A 21,642-nucleotide genomic window follows, 5' to 3' on the forward strand; every position below is an offset into this window, starting at 1 on the left:
TAATTTTCTTAACACAGATGTTGCATTTGGTCTTATGCCCATTCCCCTCCCTAACACATATCTTGACAATAAGGAATAGAAGTCTTAGAATGCAGTGAAGCAGGAAAGAGCCATTTGCATTAGGTTAAAGTTGAAATCCCTTGAATATAATAATAATAGCAGTTAAGAATTTTCAGGTGTTTAACCACGTGGTAGACATTAGTGCTTTATATTCATGAACTCATTTCATATTCCTAACAATCCTATCTCAGTTTTACAGATAGTAAGACTGAGGTAAAGGATGAATAACTTGTCAAAGATCACACTTAAAGTGGCAGAACCAGGAGTTGAACAAAAGCAGTTTGACTCAAGTTGACCTTCAATCAGGGGGCTAGTAGAGGGGTGAGGAATGGGGTGTCAGAGAAGAGAAACAGTTTTTCATAGGAGGAGTGGTGTTTGTCCAAAGGAAGATAAGTAATATCAAGGATTATTTTTAGTCCTCAAGGAATTCTAGCCAGAGCTCTGCCCTTACACACGCTGCTGTGTGGATGTGGCCAAGCTTCCTTCCTCAAAAGACAGTAGTTTCTTTCTAACTTGTATCTGAGTCTTATTTGGGGAAGAAGAGAGAAAGATGTTGATATTATAGGGACTACAGTTACCTTATTTCTTGTAGCTACCTTGAGGGAATGGGTTTATGTAATAAGTATGACATTTTAAATTTACTTCTTTGTTCTAAGGTTTGAGTAGGTACAGTTGTCCTAGTGGCAGTGAAGAAAGGACATGGATTCATCTAGATGTCTCAGTCTCTGTCCTGTTCTAAACCCCTGCTCCCAGATCATCATTTCGCATTTTCCTCTCCCTTAGATACGGCAAGATTGTCTCCACGAAGGCCATCCTGGACAAGACCACAAACAAATGCAAAGGTGAGAGAACAGCTGTGAGCGAGGCCACCCCTTGCCTCTGCCCTTTCCTGCTGAAAGGCCCTGGTATTCAGTGCCAGAGAGGGGTTTCTGAGGTTTTCAAGCCCAAAAGGCTCGTAGATGCTGACTCGGCTCCAGCCGAAAGCGCTGTTCTGGGGGCCCAAGGCTGGCAGCCTGCGCAGGGTGCCGCTGAGTCCCTTGGGCTTACTTTGGATGTCAAGCTTCCCCAGATTGGATGGTGGATATAAGTATAGATTATTCCTACTTAGCAAAGCACTGTAAATGCCTTTTGGTGGTGGAGAAGGAGTGAAATAGTTTTGTTGGTGTTTGAGCAATTCTGGATAGGAATGGAGGAGTGCAAGGGAGGGGAGAGGGCTGTGCGTTGGGGTAGGAAGGGGCCCCTTCCAGCAGGTGGCTGGTTGTCTGCAGTGGAGAGGCTGTGTTTCCTACATGCCTAGTGTGTCGAGCACGGCTGGAATAGAGGAAGAGGTTCTTTGGGGAGTAGAGTGGGGCTGTGAATTTTTAGAAGGGCCTAGTTCTTAAAACCTCACATTTCTTAACGGGGAGGGAGGAAGGCAAGGACACCATAAAGACCTCATTGCCTTTGGCTTTCTTAGCTATAAAGTGGACCAAATATCACAGGTTTTGAGGAACACATGGATAACCACCTGAAACCTCTCAATTTCTCTTCTTCACTACCACGTCTGTTACGTGGACCATAACTCTTCCTCTGTTTCCTGAAAAGCCTGGGCCTCCTGCCTCCCTTACACCCTCACCTCCCCATGATGCTGTTTCCCTGTTCCAGGCTACGGCTTCGTGGACTTTGACAGTCCTTCAGCAGCACAGAAAGCTGTAACAGCACTGAAAGCCAGTGGTGTGCAGGCACAGATGGCAAAGGTAAGGATACTACCCGCTGTCTGTCCCTCTGAGGGCTTGTGATTAGCACCAAAGGCTTCCAGAGGGCTTAAGAGCCATGCAGTTGACGGCCAAGGGCTTATTTACAGTGCTTTTGACTATGTTTGGCCGGAGAGTCGGGGCCAGGGTCCCCTTGAGCACCTCTTGGCTTGGTACTCAAACTCTGTGGCAGGTAGCTTTGTCTGTCAACTCTGTTCCTCCCGTCAAGTATTATAAGCAGGCAAGAGGGTCAGGAGGCTCCTTCCCTTCCTCTGGCTGTTTCCCCATCTCCACCCTGGCCCCACTTCCCCACCCGATAGCTTGCGGCATTTTTGCAACATTCTCTGAAGAAGCCAGTTGTGCAACTCAGAAGTTCAGATCAGTGCTGTCCACCTCTCAACACTATTCCCTGTGTGTGTGTGTGTGGAGGAGGGTGGGACTTGGGAGGGGTCTGGGAGAGGACAGCCACAGCAAGGAAAGAAACTGTTCCTCCTTTCTCAGATCTGTCTGGAGCTTTTCTTTTCATTTGGACTACTGGAAGGCTCGTGGCTTTTCTCTCCCTTCTTAGGTGGGAGTGCCCCCTTGCCTTTCTAAAGTCATTGTGAATACTCTGGGTAGATTCTGAAGAGACAGGCCTGACAGCATCCTATTCCGGAACGGTTGAAGAAACAGGAAGCCCTGAAGGGAAAGGCAGAAGAGGGATTAAGGTTGCTGGTGACCCACTGTCTATGGCAAAGTGACTGCTTAAATTTTAATTGTACAGCTCTGACAAGCTATTGCCATTTTGCACATGCTGCCCCCTGGAAGGGCTCTCCCACTTCTTTCTGGAGAAGAGCCCCCTGCCAGTAGAGTGCCTGCAGAGTTCCTCTGAGACTAGAACTTGCAGGGCTCCGTGGCGGCCCAGGGAGCTGCGCGCCTGGCCCTTAGTGCCGCCCCAGCACTTGGCTTCCCTTTACCCTCTCCGCTCTTCCTGCTTTCCCTCCGTCGGGGAGTGCGCAGGGGCAGCGCGCAGGCCTTCCTCCTCTGAGGAGTCCGCTGTGACCGGAAGAGGGGGGAGGGGGGACTACTCAGAACAATCTGCCGGCTGGGAAGCAAAGGCAGTCCCAGAGAGTCCGGCCTCTGGGACAGGCTGCTGGGCTGCTGGGCTGCTGGGCTGCTGGACGGTAGAGGGGAGTGCTGTTCTGCCTGGTTCTTAAAGAGACAGCCAAAACTTCATCAGTGACCTGTATTACGGGCTTGCTCAGTGCTACAAATATTAAATCTGCCTCTTTTTTTTGCCTGCACTCAATATAAACTCCGTGGCAGTGGGACTAGGTGTTACAAATAGTTAAGAGTCTCTTTTTTCATATGGATCCCTTCCTACTCTCTTTTCTAAGCTGTCGGCTGAGGGTTGGAGAGGGATAGGAGATGTGAAATTCGCGTTTTCACCTTTATTTCCACAGCAACAAGAGCAGGACCCCACAAATTTATACATATCAAACCTCCCACTGTCAATGGATGAGCAAGAACTGGAGGGGATGCTGAAGCCCTTTGGCCAGGTTATCTCCACTCGAATCCTCCGAGACACCAGTGGGACCAGCAGAGGCGTTGGCTTTGCGAGGTGAGAGATGCCAAGAATAGGAAATGTTGAGGTAAATAAAGAATGTCACTTAGCAGGTCACCAAAAGCCTGTGCCCACCCCCTACCCCACCCCGACCAAACTATTGGCCAAAAGTGCTTGACAGAAAATCAAAAGTTCATTTAATTATAGGTCACAATATTCACAGACCCATTTGCTCCCAAATCTTTATCTTTTTCCCACTACTTCCTGCTACTCTAGCCTTTGTTCCTTTGATCCAGACCCAACCAGAATAAAGCAATTCCGTGACTTCTTACAGTTTACTGAGTGGTTTCTCATCCTACGATCTCATTTAATCTTTATAACAACCTGGTGAAATTAATATTCTTCATTTTATAGATAAAGAAACCAAAGTCCCCGTATGAAGTGATTTGCCCAGGGTCTCTTGGAGAGGGTGGTAGAGCAGAGTCCTTATCGTTCTGGCTTCAAGATCAGTAGGATGGAGTAGAAGATTTGGTGCCTTTTTAAGATCTGTTGAGAGACTTAGATTTTAGAACCAACTCTGCCACTAACTGCCTGTGTGACCTTGGACCTTTGTGAGCCTTGGTTACTTACTCTGTGAAGTGGAGATTAACTTAGATGAGTGATTTTCTTAAGGTGTTCCTAGAGCTGCAGTTTTCCAGGATGCCGTCTTCTGAGCTTTGGTGTCACTGTCGTAGCCCACTTAGGGAGTGGTTCTGCTTTTATTTATTTTAAGATTTGCTTAAAAGGAGATTCTGTCACTTTTCTAAAAAGTTTAAAAACTACTAGACCAAGTGATCTGAAGTTCCCTTTTTGCTTTGTAATATATTGTCTGGTCCGAGAATACACCCTTACTCTGGAGTCTTTCAGACCTTGGGAGCCAGGGGTAGGTCCTCTTCCCTTGCCAACTCAATCTTGGTAGCACCACCTGCTGGCAACCCCAAGTATAACCAAAGGGAAAAGGTTTCTAGGCTTGTGTTCATCAAAACTTGTTTTGCTCCTGTACTCTCTTAAAGCAGATGTTCCAGCTAATGGTACCTTAGTTGTCCTAATAATTTTTTTTGGCCCTAGACCAAAAGAAATACTTCACAGTTCAATTTATTAAGTAATTAAATGGTCTAAACAACTCAAAAAGTGTTTATTACCCTAACAGTTTTGTAGCTATTTGAAAAATACATTGAAGAAGAAAGTATTTTTTATTTCATGATTAAATAGCTCTACTTACTAGTGCGATGTGCGCCTGTTGGACACTGCACAGCTTCTCAAACATTTAGAATCAGACGGGACACTTACACCCTTTTCCTGTTGTACGTTGGTTTACATTGGTTTTCTTGTGGTACTTGCTTTTGTCATAGCAACTGTTGAAAAACCAGCTTTGCAAAAACACATTATCTGAAAGAGTGTAGGGTAATCTAATGTTGAAATGATGAACTATTTAGAGGTAGTAGTCCTTATAGTAGAGATCCAATAGCTTTTGCTGTGTTTTCCTCAGAAAGTTAAAATATCCCTTGCTGAGCCTCTCTGAGCTCCTTGCAGTGGCCCAGGGCACCTCAAAGTCCAGTTTGGGAACATGGCTTTGTAGGCTTGAAAAACTATGAAATCTTTTACATGTTTCTTTTCTAGTACTCATAACTCTTACATCATTCTTACAGCATCATCTTTTTTTCTTCTTGATCTTGTATTTCCATTTCATTTCTCTACAGAATTGTGTTAGAGTGTAAAATGTTTTTTATAGTTGAAAGCATTTCTATGGACCATTCTGTTATGCTTCTCTGCAACAAACATATGTATATAAATTAAATTTTATTCTGTGGCCCTGAGTCTGTATGCATTAATCCATAAGAAAATTATCTTTATAATTGGTTCACAGTTACCCCAAAGAACATAAATATGTTAAAATCTTGATACGAATTTATTTTATATTAGGTAAATTTTATTGGAAATGCTCCTTTTTGATTTTTATAATTAGGTCATATAGCCATCAGTGAATATTGTTTACTACTGTAACAAGATGGGGTTTAATATCGGTTCTGTTCTTCTGTTTTGCTTTCATGCTGAGAAACCTTGTTCACATAAATAAGTAAATGGAGATGGAAAGAATTTTGCTAAAATAGAAATTCTTTGAATCCCTTCTGAATTATATGCCAAGAACCAGGGTGATAAAGCATCAGAATTGACTTTTGTTGTGTGCCAGTTAACAACTTGTTGAGTCCTCTAGCTTTGTCGGAAGGGAAAATTGAAACATCTGACTTACAGAAAGATTTGTACCTCAGTCATTAGTGCCGTGTGTTGAGCTTTGGGACAAGTGTGAAGCAGATTGAGCAGAGAGGTTGTGAAAGGGAACTTTAACCCTGATCACGAGTGATCTGAGCTCTCCCTCGGGCAGATCAGTTATAAGAGAGAGTTTATGAGGAAGTTGAGGTTCCGAAAGTGATTTTCTTAAAACCTTTCCTTGCCTGCTCACCCTTTTGAAAGACTAAGGAGTAGGAGTAACCCAACTGAAGGCTACTTGCTCTAGGACATCTAACATGTTTTTCTTTAAAAGGTTCCATCTGAGGTTATGTTTTTTGGGTAACTGCCTTCGTAGGAATGCTTCATATTTTTAGTAGTTACTGGCATAGAAAATATACTGAGACTTACTTTAAATATGGAAAGAAGGGAAGATACTGTACCCTGCATTAGATAGACCCTCATGGTTTTTAGAACACTTTTATATACATGATCTCATTTGATCTGCATAGATAGTAGTAAGGTAGATGGATGTTTGGAGTGGAAATGAGTGAGTCCTAGGGGTTCTCGAGGATGTTCTGACTCACAATGCCTTTGGGTGGTTAGCTGACACTGGAATCCAGATTTTCTGATTACTTACTCAGTCCTCTTTCCCCAAAAAAGACACTTGAACTCAGTAGTTCCCAACATTTTTTTTTCCTATCACGATGGACCATAAACCCTGTCTTAATACTCTTTCCTCCTACAGACTCACGAAATCTTAATGATGTTGCCAGTAGCTAATTAGACCTTGATAATTATAACCAGAAGCAAAAAATAAAATATTGGCAAATTCTTAGCTTGTGCAGTTTTATCAGAGTGAATGAGCAATTTCTGTTAGGAATTCTGTAGTAAAAAAAACAATGGGAACGGCCACTATTTATTGTATTCTTATTTATGGACCCAGAAACAGTACTAAGCCCATCCCGCAGGATCTTCTTTGGAACAGGCGTGGCTTGAAGACCTCTGTTATTCCTTTCAGGACCCCTACAAGCGCCAGTTGGAAAAAAACCTTACAGGCTTCGTTAGAAGCTGGGGTTCCCTCTTCAAGATACCTTGAATCTGTGTGGAGGAAACTCTTTGTTTCTATAGTGACAACATTTGGAGCATTTGTGGGGCTGGGAACTTAGAGCTTTCTCTTTGAATGTAGGGAGAGTACAGATCCTGCAGAAGCTAGAGCCTAACCCCTCTTGTGCTCCTCAGGATGGAGTCCACAGAGAAGTGTGAAGCCATCATCACCCACTTTAATGGAAAATATATTAAGACACCCCCTGGAGTCCCAGGTGAGGCCTTTGGGAATCAGGCTGAGAGGGCCACAGGTTATTGCTTCCTGAGGAGCTTCCGGAGGATTTTTGCGTGAGTGAGTGAACTGAGGTGGGGCTCAGCTGCCTGTCCGCTTTCTCTCTTGGCAGCCCCATCTGATCCCTTGCTTTGCAAATTTGCTGATGGTGGTCCAAAGAAACGACAGAATCAAGGAAAATTTGTGCAAAATGGACGGGCCTGGCCAAGGAATGGAGACATGGTAAGAGGCCCTCTGGGAGGGAAAGGAATACTAAGGACATTGAAGTGGAGTGGAAGTTACCATGGCGTGATGTCTGTGAGCTTAGGTGGCAGCTTGAGAGCTGCAGTGTGTAACCGAGAGATGCTGGCTGCTTAGCGTGCTCTTCAGTGTGTGTCTTGAGTGGGATTTTGCAGCCTGAACAACCAGAAAAACTTGAACAGCTGTAGTGCGACTTGTCCAGACCTCACCTTAATCAGTTGAACCAAATACCTCCCCAGCCTTGATGTTCTGGGCTTGCTCCTGTTCTCACCTAAGGGCTCACAATATGCTGCTGTGCTCTTTCTTGTAGGGCGGTATGGCCTTGACCTATGACCCCACCACAGCTCTTCAGAATGGGTAAGGGTGTTTTATATAAAGAGGCCACCTGAAAATGACAACAGCCTGTGTCCAGGCACTCGGATGCTTCGTCTTAATTTTCAAACGGCAGTTAGTGGGAAGTGGCTGTGTCTGTCAGTGGGGCCTGGCCTTGTAGTTCCCTGTGACTCTTCACTGATGAGGTCCCTTCCTACAGGTTCTACCCTGCTCCTTACAACATCACCCCCAACAGGATGCTTGCTCAGTCTGCACTGCCCCCATATCTTGCATCTCCTGCGTCTTCATATCAGGTATGTTCATGCCCAGAAGAGGTTATGGGGGTTTTCCCTATCATTGCGTGTTAGGTGAAGGAGTATAGGGCTGGAAACGATTTTTTTCCCTTTATGCATATTATACACAAATAATTTTACATAAGCACGTAGCATGTCATCATATTACATATATGTAGAATATATGCAGAAGCAGCCTTTCACTCTGTCCCCTGCTTCCATAAATGCACCCATGTTAATTTCCACTAGTCTCCATATTTCTCATCATGGACATGTACACAGATGTATAGGGTTTTGGAAGTCATTGTTAGTGTCACAAAAATTCGACCATGTTAAATATGTTTTTTTTACGTTTCACTCTTCTCACTTAACAGTAGCTCAAATTAACAATTCTCAAAGTGTGGTCCCTGGACCAGCAGTATCAGCGCCACCTGGGAATTTTTAGAAACACAAATTCTCGGACCACACCCCAGACCTACTGAATTAGGAACTCTGGGGACAGGTCCCAGCAGTCTGAGTTTTAACAAGCCCTCCAGGTAGTTCTCATGCAGCTAATGTTCAGACCCTCTGTTCTAATTATTTCTTTTTTTAATAATCATGTTATATTTTGTGCTGCATATATACCAGAATTCTTTAGCTATACCCCGTGAAGGGCATTCATTTGGATTTCAGTCTTTTTTTCTGGTAAAATAATGCTGTAGTAAACATTCTTTTGCCTATATCCTTACATATGAGTGCTTTTGTTTCTGGGGGCTAGAATCTGAGAGGTGGGGTTACTAGGTTGAATCACACACAGACTTTCAGTTTTATAGATGTTGCCAGATTGCTTTCCACAAAGGCTGTTTCAATCCACATTTCCATTAGCAACGTCTGACAGTACCCAGGTCTCTCCAGCCAGAGGTGACATTGCTCTTTTAAAATTTTTCCTATTTTTTTTTTTTTTATTTTGGTGGGGGGAAGGTAACTAGATTTATTTATTTTTAGAGGAGGTACTGGGGCTTGAACCCAGGACCTCATGCATGCTAAGCAAGCGCTCTACCACTTGAGCTATACCCTCCCCCCCTTTCCTATCTTGATGGATGTAAAGTACATTGTTACTTTAATTTGCACTTCCCTGACTGTAGCTGAGTTTAAGCTTTTTTGTTGTTGTTATCAAATTTTGATTTGCTCTTCTCTGATTGCTTTTCATACTGTTGGCCCATTTTTCTGTTTGGTTATTTGTTCTTTTCCCATCAATGTATAAAAACTATCAATATTATAAGTATTAATCCTCTGAATGTTACCTTTGTAACAAGCATTTTTTCCCATATTTAACTTTTTTCCATTGACTGTGGTCCGGAGACTTCAGGTGTGCATGAGAATCACTTGAAAAGCATATTAAACCTATACTTTGTAGGGTACCACGCCAAGAATTTGATTCAGTAAATCTAGGGTGAAAAATCTGTATTTCTGACATTCCCAGATGCGATGCTGCTTCTGCTGCTGGTCCAGGGACCATACTTTGGGAATTACTAATTTTTGCCATGGAAAAGTTTAAAATTTGAATATAGTCAAATGTCTGCTTTTTCACTTACAGCTTTGGAATTTCTTGTCTTAATTTAAAAGGTCTTCCCAGTCCCTATATTGTACATATGGTCTCCAAGATTTATTTCAGTGTTATATCTTTAAATGTGTGATCACCAGGAATTTGTTTTTGTGTGTGACATAAGATAGGAGTCCTATTGCATCTCCATCAAAATGCTCACCAGTTGTCCTAGTACCAGATTATTAAGTGACCCATCATTTTCCCACTGAATTGAAATGCCACCTTTGTTATATAATACATACTAGAATTTATTTCTGTATCTTTTATTCTCCTCCAGTGATAATTGTATCTGTTCCTATTTCGGCATATTGGTTTGATTACAGGGGCTTTCATAATATGTTCTAGGATCTGGTAAGACAGAACCCGCTTATCCACTCTTTCTTTTTTATACTTTGCTATTTTTTGGCATTTATTCTTCTGTATAAAGTTTATGATTGTTTTATCTAACTTTTAAAAATCTGTGAGGGAGGATTTTAATTGGAATTACATTAAACCTGTTTATTAGTTTAAGAGAATTGGCTTTTTAAAAAATACTAAGTCTTTTCACCCAAAATACATTTCTTTTCATGTTTTCAAACTTTTATGTTCTTCAATAAGATTTTAGTTTTGCTTATGTAGGTCTTATGCTTTTTTTGTTAAATGTCTTCCTAAGTGTTCTGTGATTTTTATAAACATTTCTAGATGCTGATTGATACACTGAGAATTACGTAATTGCAATGGTTTTAATATTTCTCTGTTTGAGTTAATGTTAGCAGCTAATTTTTGGTAATAGCCTTTAATATATGTAAGTAGTTTATAGTCCCCTATTTTACTTTTGTGATTTTTAAAAAAATAAACGGCTGCTGAGAATTTTATAAAATGTCTTTTCAGCATCTCGTATTACACTATAGCTTTTCCTTCAATTTTGACTTATGTTTATAGAGTTTCTGATCTTGAGTCCTTACGTTTATGGAATAAACCCTACCTGTTTATCGAGATGCATTTCTAGCTTTTTGTTGCTTTTTTTTATTCATTTAAAAATTGAGATATAATTTATATACCATAAAATTTACCCTCTTAAAGTGGACAAGTCAGTAGTTTTTAGCATATTTATAGTTATGCAACTGTCGCCAACATCTACTTCCAGAACGTTTTCATCACTTCAGAAGGAAACTCTGCTCATTAGAAGTCATGCCCCATTCTCCCTTATCACCCGCATAGAAAGTACACTTTCTCTGTCTATAGGTTTACCTGTTCTGGACATTTCATATAAATGGAAGCACACAATATATGTCTTTTGTATCTGACTTCTTTCACTTAGCATATTTTTAAAGTTTATCCATGTTGTAGCGTGTATCAGTACTTCATTATTTTTTATGATGAAGTCATATTCCATTGTATGAGTATATCACATTTTATTCTCCATTTATCTGTTGATGGCCATTTGAGTTGTTCCCACCTTTTGGCTATTATGAACAATGCTACTATCAACATTTGTGCACAGTTTTTGTGAGGACATATGTTTCCATTTCTCTAGCGTATATACCTAGAGGTGGAATTGCTGGCTTCCATAGTGACCCTGTGTTTAACTTTCTGAGGAACTGCCACACTTTTCCAAAGCCTCTGCACCATTTTACGTTCCCACTCACAGTGTAGAATGTTTGTTATTCTACTCCTTTTTAGTTACAGCCATCCTAGTGGGTATGAAGTGGTATCTCATTGTGGTTTTGATTCGCATTTCCCTGTTGACTGATAATGTTGAGCCTCTTCTTGCTTATTGGCCGTTTGTGTATCTTCTTAGAGAAATTATTCAAATTCTCACCCACTTTTAAATTGAGTTATTTGAGGTATGAGAGTTGCTAATATTTTAAAACAGTTTATTCTTAATATTTCTGTTTTCTGAGGGGGCACTCCAACTTCTTTTGGGTTTGGTGAGCATTATCAGATCATTGGGTGAAACAGTAGTTTCTAGGCAATTAACATTTTTGTTTATTTTTGCTTGCATTAGAGAGTAACTCAGACATCTCCTCTACAAGTACCTAACCCGTCTTGGATGCATCACCAGTCATACCTCATGCAGCCTTCAGTGAGTGTTCAGAAGTGGGCAAAAGCCAAAGAGGCGGTTTGATGTAAAGAGAAACAGTGGGGTTTGATGACAGGAGATGCGGGTGTGAGTTCTGGCTCAGTCTCTTGTATAGCCCAGGTGTATGGCCTGAAATTCTGTGAGTTTGCTATTAGACAAGGATTCCTCCAGACGGATGGGCAGAGTGCCTGTTCCTGTTGCATAGCTGGGTTGTCGCTTGCCTGTTGTTTCCCAGGATATTTGAATGTCTGTTGTCAATGGTTCTGGTAGCCATGAACCACTGCTTCAGGCAGCCTTACAGGATGCTGCCACCCAACCTTGTCCTTTGCTGCTGCTTCTAGGGTTCAGTTCTGACACCGGGAATGGACCATCCAATTCCTCTCCAGCCTGCCTCCATGATGGGGCCTCTCACCCAGCAGCTGGGCCACCTCTCCCTCAGCAGCACGGGCGCGGTAAAGCGGGATGTTTCTGGTTATAAGCTCCCACCAAGCAAGAAATAGCTATGTAATACTCTTTGGTATAAATACTCTTGAATAAGGGTGGGACTCACTTCAGTGTCATTGAGGGCACACTCAGGACAGGAGAGAAACTGAAAAGGTAATAATCCATGAGCCAGGAGTGCAGCCATTCTGCTCTCCAGCTCGTTCCTTTTAACTGATTCTTCCTCATGAAACTACATGCATAATGTTTGTCTACATACTAGCTTGTCTAGGAGTTCATACACGTTTCTTACAAGTCCTTATCAAATAGCAACAAGAAGAGTGGGTGAAGCTTGTTAGGGCTCTTGTGGGTGGGGTGCATTCTGATGTGTACGGGGGGCTTGAAGCAGAGAAGGCAGTGCATTGAGAAAAAGCAGGAACTGGAAAGAAGACGAAAGGTAGTCTTACAGGTGGAAGTCTCTCTAAGCCAGTGTACTTTAGAATCACCTGAAGTGCTTTTAAAAAGCACTTCTAATTAAATTAGAATATCTGGGGATGGAACACAGGCATTTGTCGTTTTTAAAGCTCCCCAGGCGCTTTAAGTGTAGCCGAGAATCACCACTACGCCTGCTGATCTTTCTCATTCTAGTACATGCCAGCAGCCGCGGCGATGCAAGGAGCGTACATCTCCCAGTACACCCCTGTGCCTTCTTCCAGTGTTTCAGTTGAGGTAAGAGCTTTCTAGTCTCTTTGGATCGAGGATAGGAAAGCGAACAGGCAGACTTGCCCCTGATCAAGATCTTCCTTTCACAAGGTTGCTGATTCTGTGTTCACAAATAGCTGGTAGGTATGTGAAGAATGTAGGAAGGAAAGACTGTCTGTGTCTTTGAATGAGGCCCTTCCTCTCATTTGGCCAGGATGCTGGCTTGTATTGACTGGTGTGTCTAAATATTGGGGAAGTGATGCTGTGTGTGTGGATACACGTGCATCTGTGTGCACTCACAGGTGGGCGGGAGTGGGTGGGTCGGGGAGGGCACTCTAGTCCGGGCTTTAGCTAGGCTGCTTCAGGGGGAGGTGAGGAAAGGATGCACAGGGTGACTCTCTTCGCCCTGGCTGTGGTACAGGAGAGCGGCGGCCAGCAAAATCAGGTGACGGTGGAAGCCTCCTCAGACCACGGGGTCTATTCTTTCCAGTTCAACAAGTAACAGCGGTAAGAACCTCATGCCGAGGGCAGGGTGGGCGGAGCAGCCTGAAATCAGGAAGGCGCTCATGCTTGTTGCTCCCCCTCTCTACCCTCTCTGGCTCACGCCTCCTTTAGGATTTCCCTCCCTGTCTTTGTTGATTACAAGGGAATTCTTGGAGATGCAGATTCTCAGGACGGCAGAGGGCTACCCAGGATTGCAGCCCCGTGTGGGCCCTGCTGAAGACTAACGTTCGGCCGTCATTTGTCGCAGGCCTGGGCCTGGAGAAAGAAATCTCTGCACTTCTACCCTCTGCTCTTCCTCCTGTCCTGACGGAGACTGGGAGAAAGGTCACTTTTTGTGTGTGCAACAGTCAAGGAGATCAAAAACTTTTTCTCTTTTGTGAAGAAAGTTTTATGTTTTGTTTTAAACTGCAGTATTCTCTTTCCCTACTCCAAAGAGACATGGTGCCTGGAGCTTCTTCTCATCTTTATGAAAAACAATTTTGATGTGTTGGACTTACTTGGGAAGGCTTTTTAAAAAAAATTCTTTTCTTAAAAGGAAAAAGAAAGGTGTGGTGCTAGAACATTGATGAAGGAGTCTTACTGTGGGCCCTTCTTACCGAGTTTAGTTATGGACTATTTTGGGTGTGTGTGTAAGAAAATATGCAGACTTAAAGTTTTGTTTTATAAAGCTCTTAGATTACACATCCCATCTCTCCTTCACACACATTTTATGCCTTCTTTCTCTCATCTGAATTGTTTTTTTTCTCTTTTCCATGTAACAGAGCCTGCCTACTTTGCCTCTTTACAGTTTTTAATTTTGTTTGTTTAAATTTCCCTTTTGAATGAAATTTCATATGGGATTTGGGGGCAGGGGGCTAGGCAAGGAACAAGGTGGATCACTAAGCAGGCAGTGGAAGTGGCTTTTCCTCCCTCTGCCCTGCCACATCCTGAGAGGAAAGACTAGACTTTGCCTTCAGGAAGCAGAAGTGCGAGCTAGGCTCACTGTGGAGACAGTTCCACAGCCGTTGGAAGTCATCCTTGATCTAAATTTGGATAAAGACTAGGTTTTCCCTGGCAAGTTCCAGAGGGATGGACCTACTGACTTCTTACTAATTCTTCTCACTGCCGAGGCCAACACCTTCTGAGGGAGTGTGTTCTCTGGGAACAGCTTTTTTGGAATATCTGCTTTTCTGCTTCCTGGAGCATCTTCTTTTCTGCCCTGGGTCTCAGGGCCTCTCTCTTCCCTATTGCACATCCTGTGCTCAGAGCCCTCGCATTTGTGACCTTGCTGAATCCATGCAGGTTCCTTCTCCACCGTCGATGATCAGCTGCTTCACCTCAAGATCAGTGGTTCTCAAGGAGTCGGTTTTGTCCCCTAGAAGCCATTTAGCAGTCTCTGGAGACTTTTTTGATTGTCATGCCTGGGAGTGGGGACTGTGTGCTACTGGCATCTTGTGGCGAGAGACCACGGACGCTCCTGAGCACCCTCCAGGGCACATTACAGCCCCAGCTGCCCCAACAAAGAATGATCTGGCTTGAGATGTCAGCTGGTGCCAAGGCTGAGAAACTCTGATGTAGACGATATTGTCCCTGCCTCCTGTACCAGAGGACTTGGTAAGTTCCCACCCCAGCCCTGACACACAGTGCCTTTTGATGCTCATCCAGCTAGTTGAGAGGGACAGAACTGAGGCCCTTGAATTGTCCCCAGCCTTTGATCTTTGGCATCTCTGCATACAGCAAAGTTGTCCTTGAAAGGCTTATGCCACCGTGCACATGCCATAAGCACACAGGTGGGGACTGTTCTGTGTGTGTGCTGTGTAGCTGGGAAAGGACAAAGCTGGCCGGAACTGTCCAGAGCAACCTGCCCGGCCCTGGTGTCTTTGGGTCCCTTTTCCGGGGAACTAGGATATCAAAAATAATTTTCCTTCTTGTAGAAGGACAACAGGGAGCTAGAACAGAAAAGGGCAGCAAATCCCATATCACTATTACAAGGTCAGGAGTCCTTCAAAAAGGGCTATATTTTGCTCTTCAACTCCATCTCCTTCTGCAAGCCCTGCATCTGTGCACATGGAGACAGACAGGAGGATGCCTTTGTCCACCTTCTAGGAAGTAAGATCCTGCACCTGTCTCTTTCCAATCACTCCCTTCTGCACTGAAAGGAGAGTCCTGCTCACTTCAAGGTCGGTGCCTTTTCTCCGGTCAGTCAGAAAGCCCAGTGATGGCGAATGGAGAAACAGGTGTTCATTAAGCTGACTCTGGGGGAGGAATGAGATGGTACTGAGGGGCACGAAGCTGCAGTGTCAGTTGTTGTGCAGAGAGCTTGGGCCCAGCTTCCCCTCCCCTCCACCCACCCCAGGGGTGAGAGTGCCAGCGCTTCCGACCCCTAGAATGTCCTTTTGTGTATCCCTGGAGGTAAGGGAGTGGGGGGAAGTGCATGGGATACAAAGTGCAACGGACAGAAGTGCCACTATTGGTTTTCTCATGGGTGCTTCCGGCCTCAGGAAGGGTTTATCTAATGGAAAACAGCCCTAGCCCAGTAATCCTCTGGACGGATTTGGCTGGGCACGTAGTTCTTGTTGCTGAGTCTCTAGCCCTTAGTCAAAGACAGCACACCATAGATTTCTTGTCAGTGGCCTCAAAGAAAAAGAGAAAAATCAAGAATCCTGTTCATTTAATTAACAGTAATTTGGGAGAGCCTGGTTTTGCTAGTTTAGTGAAATGAGGGCCTTTCACATGTATAAGCTGTTGATTTCACTGCCGCCCCTCCTCTGCCTCCCAGAACTCCTGGTTCTGTCTACTTTCTTTGTATTTAAATGTCTAAATGGCTGTGATTTTGCTTTGTTTTGTTTTAAAATTCTGTAGTTCCCTTTTGTGGGTTCTCCTGTGTGAATCCACTTAATAGATTCTGCTAGTGCTTCTGTTTTGGGCAGGTTGGGGCAGGGCGAGTGATGGAGAGCCTGACGTTGTTTCTGTAGTAGCTAACGGCACTGTGGGATTTTTTTTATGGTGCTCTTGGGTTACACTCATGATATTTTTCCCCTAACTGTTCATTTCTGACAGTTCATAGCATGGGTGAGTGGTTGGAGAAAGGGGAGAGGAGTGAGGGACAGTTTGGTGACAGTGGTGGCAGGGGAACTGTAGGGGGAGCTCTCAAGCTCACGGCCTAGGGCTGGGCTTTTAATTTTTTAATTTATATTTTTAAACACCTTTATTGTGGTATGGTTCCTGCACCATAAGCTATACATATTTCAAATGAACAGTTTGATGAATTTTGATTTACCAATGAAACCACTACCACGATCAAGATAGCTAACACTTCCATCACTCCCCAGGAGGTGCAATTTTCCAATTCCCGGTTCATCCCTTCCCACCGCCTTTAAGGGCTGGCCTCTTTGAACACTATACCTCGTGCTTTCTGAGTCCTGTCTTCACGGAGCCCAGGTCGTACTGTCTCCGCACTTCACATTTCACTCCCACTCGTTACAGATGCTCATGCGTTCTTAAAATATTTGAGTACTTTGTATTTTTCTGTTTCCAGTCAACTAGAACATACCAGAATCCCTTTCTCAGGTGAGATAAGCCTTTACCAGCTCAGAGCCTGCCCGTCCCATCTCATGCCGGTGGTGTTAACTGCTCCTGTCTCACTCTGAGATGATACTCAGCCCGAGGCTGATTAGTTTTTTGGAGGGTGTGGGTCAAGGTTAGGGAAGATGTGGGAATGAAGATGGGGAGAGGTTTTATTTTTAAAGAGTGTTTTTAACCAAAGAATTTGAAAAGCTGCCCAGACTAGGAAGCCTGGTGGCTCTGAGGTAATAAATAGCCCTTGTCAGTAGAGACGGGAGTGGTAGGGGGCATCGCTTGCGCTTGAGTAAGGACTCGACTTTGCTGCTCCACCAACCATGCCTGGGTCGGGCCACCTCAGCCCAGTTCCGTTCCTCTTCCTTTCCTAACTTACTGATCCGTGAGCTCATTCAGCCCCTGGGTGCCTGCAGTGCTCATTCTCTGCTGCTTCAGTGTCAAACCTTTGGGGCCCTACATGTGGGTTGTTACGTTGCTCCACAAAGACACTGAGAGGCCTTGCTGCAATGGAATGTTGCAGGAATCCCAACAGTAGAATCCATTCTTCTAGGAAAAAGAATCATTGCTGCTCTCTTGTGCACGTGCCCCACCTCCTGGGAGAGCAGCAGCATTGCACACGAGGCGCTCTCCTGACTTTCCTGGCCAAGGGCAATAAACTTGGGTGGGTGATCAGGTCTGAACTTGTCCCCAGGCGCTACTAGACCAGCTTCAGAGAAGGGTGGGCATTGTGGAAGCTCATCTGTAAGGGCTAGATCTGAAATCTTGTGCCTTATCAGACTGATTCTTCCTGATTCCCTCTTAAACCAACTACTCCATCTCTGTGCTACCTGCATTTTAGATCATGTTTACTCAGCTTTCACCCCTTCCTTTTGTAGGAGGGTCCTCCTTCAGCAGCCGAGACTGGCCAGTGAGCTCTGTCACCCTAGTCATCTTTGCTGAATTCTCTTCACCGGCCGCCTCCCTGGGGGTGGTCCCTGCGGCTGCAGTCTTGAGAAGGCTAGGTCCCCCTCCCGCTTACGGCGGCTCCTTCTCCCCGGCATATCCGCTTGTTTTGAATAAGCCGTCGTTCTCCAGGCGTATCCCAGAACTTCCTTGTCCTTGTTACATATCTACCTCAGTTTCCCAGTTCAGCAAGGGCACAAGCACCTGGTTTACGTCTTTCCTTCCTTCCCGGCATGAGGTCTAAGAAGCTGGGAACTAGAAAGGGGCTCATGATTAAATACAAAACTCTTGGTTATTTGTTTCTGAATGTCTTGAGATTTTTTTTTACCTCATAATCACTAGAATAGTGTGAACTCTTCAGTTAAGTCTTGCTGTGACAGGCCAGGAGGCAGGCTAGGTCATGACTGCTTAGAATACTAACGAATGCTTGGGAGCCACCCCAGGACAACCAGCACCAGGGCAGAGCTCAGAACCTGAGGACGAGAGCTGGCCGTGGCTGCCCTGCGGCTGAGCAGGCAAGCATGCGCCCAGCGGGAGTTCGGGGTTTGTACAGGGCTGGAAACAGAGATGTTCCTTCTCCACCTTATTCCAGTTAGTTTAGAGGGTTCACCAAAGCAGAATTTCCAGCCTGGAGGGTGATAAGCTTTCCCACCCTGAGTAAAGAAAGTTCTTGCCCCATTATTGGTGTCCACATCCTCCAACACATCTTTTTTTGGGTGGTTAGTGCTCTCTTGCATGCACTTACCACTTTAGACAGGAAATAAGCTTAATTTATACTCAAACACGTTTTGTACATTTCTCTTCATCCAGAGGTTTCTGTAGTAGCATACTCTGGCCATGTCTGTGCCAGTGCCACCCATTCTTCTTTTTCTGACCCTTGGTATTCTCATGTTCCTTCTCTACAATTTGGTAAAGCTTTATTTTGTCTTATTTCAACTTTTGTTTTGAAATAAAACACAAAATTCTACCTCCTGGTGTCTTATCCATTGGGGGAAGCTGGGAAGGTGGTGATGGGCACATACACTCACTATAATGGGAACACAGGGGGCAGGGGAGGAACCAGGCACACTTGGCTCCTTTGTTCTAGCACCTCGGTCAGGAGCACCTGCTCCATCCACAGAAGCAGGAATTCTGCCTTTGGTGCCTCTTGCACAGGAAGGGCCAAGCTGGGAGTTGTAGGGGCATAACAGCTCGCCTGCCTGCTGACTCCTACATCAGGTCAGGCATACTCACCCTGCGCCCCGTCTTCCCCTTTAGGTAAGTATGAGAACATAAGCTGAAGATAAATACACGGAGTCTTTTGAATCTATCAAATGTGGTTTTTATTCAACTGACAAGCACTTTCTACAGCTGCACTTGTGGAACATCACATGGCAAAAACAGGAGTTTTTTTCTCTAGACTTTTTTTTTTCCTTTTTTAACCTTATTAAAAATGAGATTGGTCCTAAAAATATAGAAAGAAATAAATTTAAATTCACAAAAAACTGTACATTATCAAAAAGTCACTAAAACACCACATTTGGTTATATAAAAAGTCAAGTCCCTTTTGTTGTAAAAGGAACATGGAAACTTGTTGGTGTTGATGGTGTGGTTTTTCCTGTTAACCAGACTGATGGGGAGGGGAAACAAAGGGGCAGGGGGTGGGTTTTATTTACTTTATTAACCTGCCTTCCCTACCAAATACTCTTATCTGTCAAGAAGAGAAAATCCACCTAGCTCAAGGGGCGGTGAAGATGAGGAAAGAAAAGTGAGAAATGGCCCCTTTGATCATGCCCTACCCCCACCCCCTTCAGCCCCTACATCTTCAAACAGGCTAGGACTCCACCCGACCTTAAGAGTGCCTGGTCCCTAGACAGAGATGGAGCTGGGAGAGGAACACAGAGCAGGAACAGTTGAGATTTCACTCCCCCATCCACCTAACCTCCAACAGTAAAATTAATCTAGTACATTTTACACCAGGGGAAAACTGCTGTGGGGAAAAAGAAGAGCCCCACCTATAACAGTTCCAAACGTTTGACTAACACAAAGTTTGTTACAGCGCAGTTATTTAGATAAAATATAAATATTTATGCATAATATAAAGTCAATTCAAATATTCTTCAATCCACCTCTTATTTAAAAGCAAAAAAAAAATCTCAAATAAAATTAAGTTTTGAGGTTTATCTGACAGAAAAGGCGACTTTAGAAATAGGCTATGGGGCAGAAGGGGCGTAAAGGAGTAGGAATGGGGCTGCCCCAGGACCTACACTGCCCCGTCTCCTGGCTATTCAGTGCTGCCAGAAGTACAAGGAATGTTCCACCTCACCTGGCAGCCCCTCTCCCACCAATGGAACATTTCTTGGATGCCTCAGCTCTCTGCTTGGGCCAGCCAGCCGCCACCTCCCCAGTGCAAGTACCCGTAATCTCTGATGGGAGGGGCTCTGCTGAGCAGGAAAGCAGGGGGCCAGGGGCCCATGGCTATAGCTGGGAGTTAGCAGCTTTCCTCTCACATGTTGGGGCTTAACTTGGGCGTAGTCACATGTAGGGCAGTGGTGGACCCAGAACCCATCCTCCCTACTCTCTTGTGCTCCGGGGTCTCTGCTGCTGGGGAAGGGGGTCCCAGGGCATGAAGTAGAAAAGGGAAGGAAAGCACAACTAAACCCACAGAAGCTCATGGGATTAGGAAAAGATCCAGTTCTACCCCTCTCCCTGCAAAAGCTTTAAGACTCAGAGCTACTGAAAGGAGAGGGAGTTCCTGCTGAAAGATTGCACAGTTTGAAGAGGCTGGAACAGAAATGACTGGGAGAGAGGGGGAGAGACACAGCCTTGTACCCAGAAAAACTGTTCCTGTGGTTTCCCAAAGACAAAGTGATGGTTTAAAACAAGGGGGAAAGTGGGAAAAAAACAGATACTTGGGGAAACTGAATGGATGCCACCAAACAAAACAGGGGCACAATCACAGCACCCTCTCACACACACATGCACACACCTCTCTCTCTCTCTCAGGCCAGTTGATTGCTACCTGGCCTCCATCTTGGGGATGTGCCCAAACTCAGCAGTAGTTGTCCCTGAGGAGTTCCCAAGAGGGAGGTTTGGGTAAGAGGTGGGGAAGGAAGCTGGAAGGCCCAAGGTCCTGGGTGCCTCCCTGCTCTCTCCCCAGTTGCTAAGTTTCAGAAAAGGCTAGAAACTCAGCATTTGAGGAGTATCCAACATTACAGAGGGCATAACTATTGGCAGGAAGATCAAGGACAGAGAAAAGACAGGGACCTCTGAACTTTTTTTTTCCTTTGAAGGGAAAAAAATTGGTGAGAGAAAAGGAGGGAGGAACCCGTACACAACAGTTTTACATTATTGGGAGAGAGAAAACCTGCAAGAGGGGAGAGGAAAGGAGAGAGAGAAAAGCAGGGGAGGGACTGAACATGGAAGCAGCATGTTCAGGGCCCGGTGTCCGGCTCGACACACTTGGGAGTTAAGTCCACTTTACTGGCCGTCACTGCGGGTCCACACACAGTACAGAGTGTTTCTCGGTTTCACACATTCACTAGAACTATTGCTATTGTTAAATAGCCCCAGAATGCTGGGGCACGTACAGGGAAGGTGAGGAAGCTGGGAGGAGGAAGTAGGGACTTCTTTCCTCCTCCTTTTTTAATTAGGAAACAAAACAAAGGAAAAATTATTTTTTCTTTCTTTTTTTGGCTTTCAGTCCAAAAGGACCTCATCTCTGGCCCTCTTATTTGAGGAACAAGAGGAGGAAAGGGAGAAGGGGGTGTAGGGATAAGATGTGGGGCGCTGCCAAGGATAGGGTCAAAAATCAGGGCTATGTCTCTGACTTGAGTATGGACCCAGGGCAGCATCAGCAGGTGAGAATGGCAGGGTTGGTTGGTTTGGAGGGCAGGGGGTGATGCCGCAAGGTGAATCTCCCCACCCTTGCCTCACAGATTGGCCTGTTTTCCCTGATAAAACTCCTCCCAGCGGCTCTCGAAGAAGCGGCGCATGATGTGCCCTGCCTTGCCCACTTCAGAGTCATCCTCGTTGAAGGTCTGGCAGTTGTCAAAGACCAGGAGTGCATCAGCCGCGAACTCCTCTGAGCTGGTGTACCTGGGCA

The 21,642-nt window shown here is 44.7% G+C and overlaps 2 protein-coding genes across 11 annotated transcripts in view; one reads left to right on the forward strand and one right to left on the reverse strand.

The window, feature by feature from the left end:
* The window catches only part of LOC140685338 (RNA-binding motif, single-stranded-interacting protein 2), a 47,596-nt gene extending 29,071 nt beyond the window's left edge, over positions 1-18,525 (forward strand). For 3 of the 4 annotated variants that reach the window (XM_072972472.1, XM_072972471.1, XM_072972474.1), the window contains 12 exons: positions 844-902; positions 1,705-1,796; positions 3,236-3,393; positions 6,844-6,923; positions 7,053-7,162; positions 7,491-7,537; positions 7,713-7,806; positions 11,358-11,435; positions 11,774-11,884; positions 12,501-12,581; positions 12,976-13,061; positions 13,170-18,525. In XM_072972472.1, the coding sequence (XP_072828573.1) occupies positions 844-902; positions 1,705-1,796; positions 3,236-3,393; positions 6,844-6,923; positions 7,053-7,162; positions 7,491-7,537; positions 7,713-7,806; positions 11,358-11,435; positions 11,774-11,884; positions 12,501-12,581; positions 12,976-13,056 (991 nt within the window). In that variant the 3' untranslated portion in view covers positions 13,057-13,061; positions 13,170-18,525. The remainder of the gene's footprint in view (positions 1-843; positions 903-1,704; positions 1,797-3,235; positions 3,394-6,843; positions 6,924-7,052; positions 7,163-7,490; positions 7,538-7,712; positions 7,807-11,357; positions 11,436-11,773; positions 11,885-12,500; positions 12,582-12,975; positions 13,062-13,169) is intronic. The other variant, XM_072972473.1, reaches the window with a different exon arrangement.
* Positions 18,526-18,856: 331 nt separating this feature from the next.
* The window catches only part of LOC102526932 (bromodomain adjacent to zinc finger domain protein 2A), a 32,951-nt gene continuing 30,165 nt past the window's right edge, over positions 18,857-21,642 (reverse strand). For all 7 annotated transcript variants that reach the window (XM_015251393.3, XM_072972439.1, XM_072972437.1 and 4 more), the window contains one exon: positions 18,857-21,635. In XM_015251393.3, coding sequence (XP_015106879.1) covers positions 21,470-21,635 — 166 coding nt within the window. In that variant the 3' untranslated portion in view covers positions 18,857-21,469. The remainder of the gene's footprint in view (positions 21,636-21,642) is intronic.

The sequence above is a fragment of the Vicugna pacos genome, chromosome 12, assembly GCF_048564905.1.
Source record: "Vicugna pacos chromosome 12, VicPac4, whole genome shotgun sequence".
Taxonomy (NCBI): domain Eukaryota; kingdom Metazoa; phylum Chordata; class Mammalia; order Artiodactyla; family Camelidae; genus Vicugna; species Vicugna pacos.